This window comes from Rhinatrema bivittatum, chromosome 6 (genome assembly GCF_901001135.1).
Source record: "Rhinatrema bivittatum chromosome 6, aRhiBiv1.1, whole genome shotgun sequence".
NCBI lineage: Eukaryota > Metazoa > Chordata > Amphibia > Gymnophiona > Rhinatrematidae > Rhinatrema > Rhinatrema bivittatum.
Window position 1 is genome coordinate 179,628,643 of NC_042620.1, and position 12,997 is coordinate 179,641,639.

At 43.7% G+C, this 12,997-nt stretch overlaps 1 protein-coding gene across 1 annotated transcript in view; it reads right to left on the reverse strand.

Annotated features, from left to right (window-relative positions):
• The window catches only part of MAP3K13 (mitogen-activated protein kinase kinase kinase 13), a 172,532-nt gene that overhangs the window by 72,795 nt on the left and 86,740 nt on the right, over positions 1 to 12,997 (reverse strand). Inside the window, exon 3 of the mRNA XM_029606205.1 lies at positions 1,709 to 1,892. Coding sequence (XP_029462065.1) covers positions 1,709 to 1,892 — 184 coding nt within the window. The remainder of the gene's footprint in view (positions 1 to 1,708; positions 1,893 to 12,997) is intronic.

Sequence of the window (12,997 nt, forward strand, 5' to 3'; positions counted from 1 at the left end):
TCATAACTTCAGGCAAACAAGGATGCCATCAACCTATGTGTCTACTCCAATTTGGAGAAGTGGAATTTTTACCATTATTTTCAAAACTGAAATATGATTTTATAGCTACATAAAAGCATAAGTTCTGTAGCTAGAAATATACTGAGCTGGTAGGATTGTAAAATGACTCTGAATGTAACTCAATCCCTTGATATTCAGGTTTGTCTTACATAAATTCATTATTAAATGTCTACGTCTCCTTTCTATTAAGGCTCTTGCAGCCATCTTCAGGCGTGGCAGGCTCCATCAAGGCTTTCTTTGAAGTTTTCTTCAGCACTAGCAAGAGAGGAGCACTAGCACACTTGAGGAGCAGTCTTTGGCAGGGTCGCAACAAGGCAAGGTATGCTTTTTGACAGGCAGAATATATTTTAAAAACTTGCTTTATAATAGGGCCAATACGATATCCAAAGACAAAATATTCTCATTGTTGATTCTGTGGCATCTTTGTTCTTCAAGAAAAAGGTGAAGGTGAGCTCTGCATTCTGATGCAATGTTGCTTCCAATGAGACAGCGCTAATTACAAAAACCCAAGTCAGAACAGGCCTACATGCAGTTATGAACTGGACAGCATCAAAGATGGCCATATTTTCTTTGGTTTTCTAATTTTCTTTTTTGTTTAAAATAATTACATTTAGGTCCGGTCGGATGGATCAGCAGCATGTGAATTTGATTCCCTGGCCATGACTCTGTTCCTTGGACCTGCCAGGACTGGGAATGCTGTGGAAGAAGTATTCACATGCCCCTGTGTGGAGGAAGTCTCAACCGTCGCCCAATGGGAACACCAAGTGGCCAGATTCAGGACCCACATTACTGCATTCTTGAGGGAGCTACTAGCTGAGGACTGCTGCATCAATGGCTGGGCTAAGTAAGTTGGGAGGGGCTATAAAAAATACAGAAAAGCCCCCTGGATAGTTGTAAATGAACGATAATGGCGCTGTAACCCAACAGAGACCAACTCTGATTGAGCTGAAAACCCAAAAGAACAAAAGGAAACTATCAAGCCCAAATTATTATTTTATGGATACTTTTGTTACACAGTACAATTTTGCTTAGAGATTCTCTTTCCTCTTGCTCTATCTGGCCATACTATAAGCAGGATCTGTCCCCATCTTGAAAGCCCAAGACCTATCATTATTTGTGGCTCTTTGCTTCTTTTCTCAAATATCTCTACCATTTCTTCACCCTCTCTTATTTTCCCCAAATGTCTGGTGACAGTCCTGATTTCTATATCTCCTTCAGTTGCTCAGGTCCAAGAGGTTATGAACCCAAAGTTCCAAAAGAGCCTTAGGCACACTTGCATTGTCTTGTACTTACAGATTTTGTTGAACAGCTTTTTAACAGCAAATTAATCATCAACCTTAGCTGATATACTTAAAGTAGACATGACTTATCACAACCACTAAATAATATTTAGTATGAAACTATGTTACAGTATTTGATGGCACCTGTTTAGTTAATATAACTCAACACATTTAAGTTTGAAATTATGTGCCTTATTGTGAACCGTTGTGACGGCAACTAGTTTAACGACGGTATAGAAAAGATTTTAAATAAATAAATAAATAAATAAATGAGTGTCATATGTGAACAGGTTTCCATAGTGTGCATTAAAACATTTTCATTTTAAAAAGGAATGCGCATAACCCATTTTGCTCCAATAGCAACCTACTTAAAAGCGATGATGTTGGGATGTTTCAACTTCCTGAGGTGCTTAATATCCGTTTCCTTTTGTTCTCTCACTTTCTTGATGGCTACTTCTTCCCCTCGGAACTTTCCCAGAAAGACCGCCCCTTGTGCTCCGCTGCCCAGCCACTGAAGCTCAGAGATCTCCTCAAATGGAACCTCCCAAGTATCTGGAACCAAACAAGCAGAAAATTCAGCTGTAGAGAATGACCACTACAGTTCTTATTACCAAGATTTGCCAGAAGTAATAGAGTAATTTTATAACTGTGACAGTGGGTAAGGTCTGTGCATTCCTTTTAAGCAAGAACATTACCTCAAATTTTCAAAGTTAACTTGTGTTCATAAGTTTGCTTTCAAAACAGGCACATAGGTTCTGTGGTATAAACAGAAACGTATCCACGCAAAGTTGCATCTACTCTATCATTGGCACAACTTGTACAAGTGAATTTGTGCATGTATGGGATAATTTTCAATAGCACTTATGTAAGTAAACATTTTTGCATGTGTAAATAGGCTTTTTGAAAATTTCCTTGGGGGGTTGTACACAAAAATATGCACAAAAGTGATTTTATGTGTATGTTTAAGCATATTGCAAAGAGGCATTCCTGGGGGTGGGTGGGGTGGGGGTGGAGTTGAGGCATGGAAGAATTTATGCATCTACTTTCAATTTTCAAAAATATGCATATAAATGTTCACCTGCTGACTAGCAGGTATTAAATGTGCACTCTTAAGCTGTACATGCGGACTTGCTAATTTTCAAAGCGACCTTATGTATGAAGTCTGCTTTGAAAATTAAGGCTGAAAGTCTGTGTGTTCCTTACCTTAGGTGAGGCAAAAGATAGCAAAGGTATGTGAGGGCTGTAATAAAGGTACTGTCCCTCTTTTTAAAACTGAAAATTATGCACCTAAATTCCATCTCATCTCCCCCAGATTATGTTAAACAGAGTTACAGGTATACTTCAACCCTTACCAAGCAGATCTAGGTGCCTAACTCTTTTGAACATGGGGCTCATAGTGACAAGATGGATCTTATGATCATTCAATACACCCATTCTCAAACCCAAAAAATGCAATCCTATACCAAATATTCAGAGAGAGGATACCATGGAAAAAAGCAATATAAAGCACAGAGGGAAAATTAGAGAGAGAAGGGGAAAGAAGATGGCAGAATGAGGTAACGGAATGAAGAGAGAAAGTGGAAGCATGAAAGAAATTCTGGATTATACAGGAACTAGTGGAGCTGAATGGCAAACCGCAGTCCAGAACAGATTTAATTGTGCTTGCACAAAGGGTACATTTATTCATTCTAAAGATTCTCTATCAATCAGGGCTGAAATAGCCATGACTCATGAGTGATGAGTGATGACATCTTATGGCACTAAACAGCCCCATCTTTCTGAGCTCAATAGAGCTTCTGCTTCTGCGGGTGTTTCTGCATGAGCGCTGCCTCGTGAGCCCCTGAGTTGTTCTTCATCTGAGCTGCTGCATGGACATGTACCCTCTTTCTCTTCGAAGTGAAGTGTAGTTTTCAAAGTTATTCCTTTTTTTTGGGGGGGGGGGTTCACTCTTTTTCTGGTGCCTTGGCAGCCCCTCAAAAACAATTTTCAGTGCTACAAAAAAAAAAAGAAGAAAGAAGAAATGCCCAGGCCCAAGAAGGCTGTGATCAGCGGCTTCAAAAACTGCATCTGCAGCCGTAAGATATTCCTCACAAATGGCCACGATGTATGCCACAAGTACTTGGGGCCCTATCATTGCAACTATTATGATTGTGACTAGATGTCCTCCAGGACACAGAAAAACCAGAGTTACACAATGGCCAAGCTCCAGTGCCAAAAGAGCTCTTCTCATCGGTGAGCTGTATGTGTGGTGAGTTGTTCCCCTTGGGTTGAGCCTCTGGGTTCCGGGGCCAGCAGAACTTAGGTGGAGTCTCTGCTGATGGCAGAAGAGAAGGTCAGTAGTAGCTAGGGTTGTAGGCAGGTGGTGGTCAGGCATTTCCAGGACCCAGGCAGTGGTCGGAGTCAGGCAGCGGTTAGGTGTATCCGAGGTCCAGGTAATGGTCATAGGCAGGCGGAGGTCAGGTGTATTCGAAATCCAGGCAATGATCAGAACCGGGTATCCATTTGAAGGAGAGGAAGAGGGACGGATAGGCTGGGGCAGACAGGCAAGGGCAGGAACAGGCAGGCAACGGAGGATGGAACAGGCTGGGATGAAGACTGAAGAAAAGCCAAAGATAAAAAACAAGCTGAATGAAGATTGAAGATAAGTTGGATGAAGACTGGAATGCTGAGAATCAACATGCACTACCAGGAGTAGCTGAACCTGTTGCTGAGGTGAACTGCTACTAGGGAGCTGCCCTTATATAAGGCGGTCCTGATGTCATCATCTCTAGGGGCCATGAGGACTTTCCTGCCACAGTCCCTTTAAATCCTGGGCAATGGTGGAAGAACGCACCTAGGGGGAGCCATAGCACATGCTGTCGATGGTGTCCTGCTGGCGTTGTCTTGGCATGACAGGAAGTGGTGTCCTGCTGCATAGCTTTGTTGATGAGTAGTGATACTGGGCCAGCTGATAGTGAGTGTGGTAGTTCGCGGGGATCAGCCTGCGGCCACCAAACTCAAAAGCTGAGTAAAGGATCCTCATCTAGGGCTCTCCCCACTGCTAGTGCATCCTCAATCTCAAGAGGGTGAAGGAAGCATCGGGCTTTGGACCCTTCAACTCCATCAGAGAATAAAAAAGCAGTTTTGGGATTCCTTGATGTCATTGGTGCAAGATCCCAATGCATTGTAAGAACATAAGAACATAAGAAATTGCCATGCTGAGTCAGACCAAGGGTCCATCAAGCCCAGCATCCTGTTTCCAACAGAGGCCAAACCAGGCCACAAGAACCTGTCTAAGCAGAAAACCTCTGCTTCATATGTGCACAGGGCCTCGGTACAATCTATGTAGATGAATCCAGCGCAGTTGGTGCCGTTGGCGCTGGCAATGCACCTGAAGGCGCTGGCAATGCATCTGACACCAGCAGTGCTATTTTGATGCTTAAGCAACCAGTGCCGACGATGAAGATAGTCTCTGCTTCAAATGCGCTAAGGGTATCAGAGTCAGCGCAATGCTCCCTGGCTTCACTGGTGCAACCAATTAATGCGGCTTTCTTGGGGCTTTCGATGTTGACAGGACCAGAGGGTGATTGCTTGTGAGTCCCCTCAACTTTATTGGCCAAGAGAGTTCCCATGTTTCCTTCTAATCTATTTTATCTGGATTCCAAGTCTTCGGGACCTCATTTGGTGGTGTTAGGAGAGAGCTTGCAGTCTAGGGTGGCCCCACCACAACTGGAAACACCAACTTCCATCTGTTCCTTCTTACCTTTGGCTTCCAGGGCAGAAGAGGCCCAGGTGATCCAGTCCAGGGACCCTCTGTGGAGACTTAGGGAAGCCTCCCAGAGTGATAATCCTATCCTGATTTCAGAAGAGGATGTGTCTTCAACACCAGACCAGAGAACACAAAGGAGTTGATCAAGAATTTCTTTACCTCCTTAGCTGCCAGCAACTAGGAAGGCATCCTACAACCTATCCTAACTTGAATGAGCACTGTCTACCCTCAAAGGGGAGTCCCATCCACTTCTACCCCAGAGCAAGAGCACCCTCTGGAACTGCTTGTTCTTGGGATTAGCCCTCAGACATTGGATCCATTTCTAGTATCGGAAAGATCCCACTAGACTGATGCCACGGTGTGACCAGTTTGCACCACCTGCTGGAGCTTACCCCTGCAAGATGATCAAGTTATCCTCCCCGGTCACCTTTGACAAAAATAGGGTCTTGGGTGAGTGTACCTCCCTTATACTAGAAAAAAGGTTCTATGGGCATCCCCTCAGACTCCTTACCAGATCCACCGGAGCACTCTTCTCAACTAGAAGACCTAATTTCTTTATAAGCTGGGAAAGACCATCAATGTTCATGTGCAAAGGGATAAAGACCCACGTAAAGAGGTGTTCAATATCCTCCATGGAGACTCCACCTGAGACAGCGGCCCTCCCAAACCACCTTATTCTCCAGGACTTGAAAATAAGAATATGGGACAATCCAGCTACTTGTCCACCAGTTGTGAGAGAACTGGATCTTAATTTTCTCTAACATCCCTCCTGGGAAGAGATTTCTTGATTCATTTAGAAAGAAGTTCTTCCAAAGCCTATCCATATAGCTTAATCATCAACCCCCATTTTGGATTTTTGTAACATGCTGTATTTAGGATTGCCTAAGTTCTCTCTTAAGTCTTTGCAGCTTCTTCAGAACACTGCTGCTCACCTAAGAAAATAGGGGGTTTGAGATCCATCCTGGATTTATGAAGACTGAATGAACATCTAATGATGGAGAAATTAGAAACAAATTCCCTCCACACCATTTTTCCCTTCATCTAAGAAGGAATCTGGATATGTGCTCTAGACTTGAAGGATGCATACACCTGTCTCACTGTAAATACCTCAGGTTCACAGTGAAGGGCAACATTACTAATACTCTTTGTCCTGTTGGCAGCTCTGAGGATTTTCATACAATGCTTGACAGTAGTGGTGGCACATCATCATCAGGGGATATCTATCTTTCTCTACCTGAACCTCTGGTTAGTATTAGTTCCCTTCCATATTGGAATCTTGAATTCACTGAGTCAAACAACACAACTGTTGCAGAAGATCCGAGGACTGGAGCTCATTGTGTTCCATCTTAGCTGTTGCAGGACGTTTGCTGTGTTATATCTCAGCTGTTCCAGGTTGCTGTGCAGGGGGTGAGAAGTGCCATGGACCTCCTGCTAACACCATCAGGGCAACCTAGAAACTGCTTCATAAGCTGCAAGCCTATGATGCGCAGCCCAAGGGGCATGTGAGCCTCGTGGGAGACCCCTGGAATTGTGAGTAAATAGTTGTCAGTTGTAATGATTGACCAACCATGGTAGCCATGCTGCGGCCAGTCCAGACTCACCACCACACCATTGCTTCCGGGGACTCTGCCAGCTGCCTTTCCTTTATAGGCTCTGCAATGGGAACTTCTCATAGTGCCATCTAATGGCATCAGACATGCCAGGCTATTTAAACTGCAGCAGTCAGCAAAATGGTGCCTCAGAAACAAGTCCTCCTGCTTCCAGTAGGTGTTTGTTGCTTTGTCCAGTTCCTTGCCTTGCTTCTCTGCCTTGTCCAGTTCCTTGCCTTGCTCATCTGCCTTGTTCCAGTTCCTAGCTTTACTATGTCACCTTGCTTTAGTTCCTGCCTTGTCTTTGTCCCCTCAGACTGATCTCTTGCTACCACTTGAGCCTCCATCTGGATAACTACTTTGACTGACTGCCACCTACATTAACCCTCCACTTCGATATCGACTACATCTGCGTGCTGCCTGCTCTGACCCTTGGACCACTCATCTAACTGTGGACCTTTTCTTAAGCCCTGGTGGCCTCAGAACCCAAATGTTCAACCCGCAAGAAAAGAGGCTGATATAGGTGAAGCCTTTCATGTAGTCCTAGCCAGTAGCATGTCTGCCTGCTAGTGGCTTGGGCCCAGCTCATGTCTCACGAGCTGGGCAGTAACAACTCTGTTGCAGCCCAAGGACTCATATGCCTTGACACTGGTATTGGATTGGCAAGAATTTGTACTTTAATGGACTTTTGGGGTAAAAAAGAAAGGGGAAGAATATGTCTTCTATGAAAACTCAAGTTATTGCATCAGGTCCTTTAGACTCATAGGTAACTTCCTCTGAAAGTCATTTGCTCAGGGATGCTATAGGATAGATATTGGATTCAGCCTCCTCAGTGTCACCTCCAAGCTCTGTTTGTCTTCTTGAGTATTGGAATCCTCCATCAAGACTATCAATAGCAGTTTGTCACAGTCACTGAGCCTATTAGGCCCACACCATCAGTAGGTAGACACTCTCAGGATGAAGGCTAATCTTCACCTCTACCAATCCCTTTCCCCACTGATTGAGCCCTTGGATTCGGGGGCCAGCAGGACTTAGTCAGGGTTCCAATGAGCAAAGGAAGTCCAGAGGCTGACCAGGGGTCAGGGCAGGCAGCATACATGCTAAATTGAGTTCCAGGCAGTAGTCAGGGCTGGCAGTGTTCAAGCATAGACACTTACCAGGCAGGAGTCAGAGCTGGCAGCATACAAGCAAGGTCAAGAAACAAGCAGGGGTCAAGCACAAGTGATCAGTCCAGAGGGCAAGGAGGTAGTGGGAACTGGGTCGAAAGCAGGGAGAGGGCCAGGTGAGGCAGAGAGAGGTACTAGGCCAGGTGAGGCAGAGAGAGGAAGGAAAGAATCTAAGGCTGGGAGTGAAGCAAAGTCCAGGACCAGGCATAAACCACCTGCTACACAGAGGAGGACCTGTTGCTGAGGAACTGGCTGGTTGCATAGGACTTCCTTATATACTCATGCAGGATGTGATATCATCAGCCCAGAGCTATGATAAGTAGTAAATCACCTGGACCGGATGGTATACACCCCAGAGTTCTGAAGGAACTAAAAAATGAAATTTCAGACCTATTAGTAAAAATTTGTAACCTATCAATCATTAAAATCATCCATTGTACCTGAAGACTGGAGGATAGCAAATGTAACCCTAATATTTAAAAAGGACTCCAGGGGCGATCTGGGAAACTACAGACCGGTTAGCCTGACTTCAGTGCCAGGTGGACGGTAGTATACCCCTATCACTATAGTCTTCCCCGACACACATGGGATTTCTACCCATAAAGATTCAATTTTGTATTTAGTCTCATGCAGGATGTTTGTCCTGTTGGACTCTATGCCATTCCAGACATAAAGTGCCACACCTCCTCCAGAGTGCTCCTCTCTGTCATTGCGATATTCTTTGGATGCAGCATGATGCCAAAGATGCTTCAGACTAGAGGTGAGGGGTGTTACATTTATCCCTTGTTGGACTCTAATTTGATTTCAGTTTCTGACATTTCTGAGAAAGGAATGGGCTTTAGCTTAGTTCAGGAGAAGTATGTGTTGGTGGTGATGTTTCAGTGGCTTGACCAAGTTTTCCTCCTTCTTTATCAAATACTATTACTAGGGAAGTTAAATCAGATTGTACAGTGGAGGAAGTTCATTTTTCCCATTCTAATCTTATTCCAGTTTCCTTTCATGATTTATAGAAAGAGAATTATTTTGAGAAGAATATATCCTTAGAGGATTTAGGCCACTCCTCATAGTTTGTGAAGAGAATCCTGGAAGGCTGTATAATGCAATTGTGTAAATTGTCTGCTAATGCCTTAGCTCAGATTGAAGCATATAGTTCCTCTCTGGACAATCACACAGCTCTCCTAGGATCTCTCGCCACACAAGTTACAGATTTATTTACTACTAATGCTGCTTTACTTAACGAAAATATACCTCTTCATCATAAAGTTGAATCTCTCAAAAATACTATTAGATATAAACATTTATGTTTTTTTGAATTTTCCTCGGAGTAAAGTAATATCACCTTATGAGATGGCTTAGATATATTAGTTGAGATTTTTGCCTCAAAATATACCACCTATATGTAGAGCTTTTTATATTTCCTCTCAGAAACACTTTAAAATGTCCAGGAAGGAGGTAATGATCTATTAGTTTGTTTCTGAGAATCTAGAATTGTCTGCCCTGTTAGAAACTTCTCAAGAAGTAGCTACAATTAGAGAAACTTTGATAGTAACTTTTGCCTTGGAAATGGCTAAGGATTTAGTTATGAAGCTTTTTTTTATTAATTGATCTTCCCTTTTTCTGGGTGGTGTGATAAGTGTTTTTCCAGATGTATATATGCATACTTGGATTCAGAGGAAAGCTTTTCTTCAAATGAAACACAAGTATTAGATCTGGGAGCATCTTTTTTTCCTTGCTTCCATCTTTATTTTCTTGTATGGTGGTATATCAGTGAAATAAATACATTTTTTTATGAGCCTGTACAATTAGAGAGGTTTATTGAGGATAAGGTTTAATTTTATTTTCGATCTTTAGAATCTGAGGGTACACCCTGAATTTGATGGTTTTGGTCCAAATGTTAAATTTGTATTTTTGCTTAATCCTGGATCAACTTCCCTCCATATTTTGTAGGGATGTGAATCGTTTTTTGACGATTTAAAATATCGTCCGATATATTTTAAATCGTCAAAAATCGTTAGAGTCGATATTTAATAGGAATTCCCCGATTTATTGTCAAAAATCGTAAATCGGGGGATTTACGATTTACGATTTACACGATATTTACAGATATTTACACGATATTTACACGATATTTACACGATATTTACCGATTTACGATTTACACGATATTTACAGAAACAAAACCGCGACGATTCGATTCCCTCCCCCCCCCAGCCGAAATCGATCGTTAAGACGATCGATCACACGATACACATCTCTAATATTTTGGACTTCTGGTTATCTTGTGATTATGTTTGTCAATGGATGTTTTTTTGTTAATTTTGTGCAGAAGTTAACATTTCTTCACTACAATTTATTTGGTGTACTTATTAAAATTTGATAAATAAAGAGTTAAAAAAAACAAAAACAGTCACAGCTTTTGCTGTCTCTGGGGTTTATCAACAACTTCACGTGAAACTTAGTCTCATTTCAGAGACCCAAGTTCACTGGAGTCTAGATAGATTCAGTAGAACAGGCATTCCTCCTAAAGAACATAGCAGTCTGTCTTCAAGCCCTAGTGCGTTGGAGCCGGTCAACAGCACATTCAGCTCTAATAATCCTTGGTCACAAGGCAGCCATGGTCCATGAGGTGCAGTTTGCTAGTCTTCACAAGAGGCCAATTCAGTAGGGCCTTTGGTTGCAATTAAATCAACTCTGTCAACCTCTAGAACATTTTAAACGAATCAGAGAAAATTCTTTCACTCAAAGCACAATTAAGCTCTGGCATTCATTGCCAGAGGATGTGGTTTCGGCAGCTAGTATAGCTGGGTTTAAAAAAAGTTTAGATAAGTTCCTGGAGGAAAAGACCATAAATTGCTATTAATCAAAGGGAAGAGCCACTGTTTGTTGCCAGCATTAGTAGCATGGGATCTGTTTAATGTTTGGATACTTGCCAGTTACTTGTGACTTGGATTGGTCAATGCTGAAGACAGGATACTAGGCTTGAGGAACCTTTGGTCTGACCCAGTATGGCATATCTTATGTTCTTATGTAAATAACAGATTCACATTTACCCATTCAAGTCCTTGCATGATTTTGTAGACCTGTATCATATTCCCTCTCAGCAGTTTCTTCCTCCAAGCTAAACAGCCCTAACCTCTTTAGCTTTTCCTCATAGGGGAGCTGCTCTATCCCCTTTATAATTTTGGTCACCCTTCTCTGTAACGTTTCTAGTGCAACTATATTTTTTTTGAGATGTGGAGACCAGTAGTTCCCAGAAGCAAGCACCAAGAGTTTTTGCTGTAGGACAAAAAAAAGAGGAGAGACCCTGGAGTTAATTCTAGCACCATGTCAGCAAAGTTTTCGAATATACTTTAATTGATGTGTGTGCTCAAAACAGAGGCTTACACGCTTCAACCCAGAATAGAAATCAAACCTTGATTTGAGTGCAGAATATATTTGCACTGATTAGTATTCTCTCATCCAACTAACTGCCTAATCAAATTTGCATGCACAGATGAAAAAAAAAACAAAAAACTTACATTAGTGAAAAGGAAAATGAGAAGCAATTTGCATTGTAGAGTTCTTTAAGGATGGACTCCATCTAGTCTCAATAGCTCATGTGCAGCCTCATTCTATATAATAAAAGCCAGTTTACACCTGTCTGTCAAGCTCCCATTAAAAAAAAAAAAAAAAAAATCGGTCAAAGTCTCACTGACCAATCAGCTTTTAAGCCAACTGCCAAACAACCAGGAACCACATGGTCAAACAGTGGTTAGAAGCCCCAGCTTTGTTTGTTTTTGATTTGCAGGTAGGATCTTTCCCTCTGCTCCCTCCATCGCCACACACACACACAAATGCATAAACACAAACACACAAGGGACATGAGATGGGCAGGCAGGGTAAAGGCTGTCCACTCCTGCTGAGAGAAGGAAATGAACCTCTGAGAAGGGGAAATTGAAACTAGTAGAGTTAAAACTAAGGCCATGAGGGGAGATGACAGTTTGAGGGGGATGCACGGTGCACTGAAGGGGATGATTTGAGCACTGAGGGAAGGGTGGTTAAGTAGGCCAGGGGAGAAAGGACTGACTATTGGATGGGAAGGGGGAAAGAAAAGACTGGGAAATGAGCAGTAACACAATGCAAAGAATGCCTCTAGAAATTTTGGGTACTCCATGGATTACACCTTTCCAGTCATTAGAGAGAATGGACTGCATGCACAATACCATGATGTTTTCTAATTCTCAAATCCTGTCATTTATGATGTGCATTCTTTTGGTTTTTGGATAATTCATATGGGGGCGGATTTTCAGAGCCCTGCTCGCGTAAATCCGCCCAAAACCGGGCGGATTTACGCGAGCAGGGCCCTGCGCGCCGGGAAGCCTATTTTACATAGGCCTCCCGGCGCGCGCAGAGCCCCGGGACTCGCGTAAGTCCCGGGGTTCTCGGAGGGGGGCGTGTCGGGGGCGTGTCGGGGGGCGGGCCCGGTCGTCGCGGCGTTCCGGGGGCGTGTCGGCAGCGTTTTGGGGGCGGGTACGGGGGCGTGGCTACGGCCCGGGGGCGTGGCCGCGCCCTCCGTACCCGCCCCCAGGTCGCGGCCCGGCGCGCAGCAGGCCCGCTGGCGCACGGGGATTTACGTCTCCCTCCGGGAGGCGTAAATCCCCCGACAAAGGTAAGGGGGGGGTGTAGACAGGGCCGGGGGGGGGGGTTAGGTAGGGGAAGGGAGGGTAAGGTGAGGGGAGGGCAAAGGAAAGTTCCCTCCGAGGCCGCTCCGATTTCGGAGCGGCCTTGGAGGGAACGGGGGGAGGCAGCGCGGCTCGGCGCGCGCAGGCTATACAAAATCGATAGCCTTGCGCGCGCCGATCCAGGATTTTAGTGGATACACGCGGCTCCGCGCGTATCTACTAAAATCCAGCGTACTTTTGCTTGAGTCTGATGCGCAAGCAAAAGTAGGCTGATCGCGCTTCTTTTAAAATCTACCCCTCGTTGTATAGAAAATATCCAACTCTCTGGGATGAATACCAAGTGTAATATTCTGTCCAAATGTGTGTTCTCTATTTGTACCATTCATTTTTCTATCATTGCTATTTAGTTATCTTATAACTCAGAATTTTGCTCTGAGCAAAATTACCTGGCATGACAAAGTATATCTAGTAAAGATTAATATTGACTGCTCTG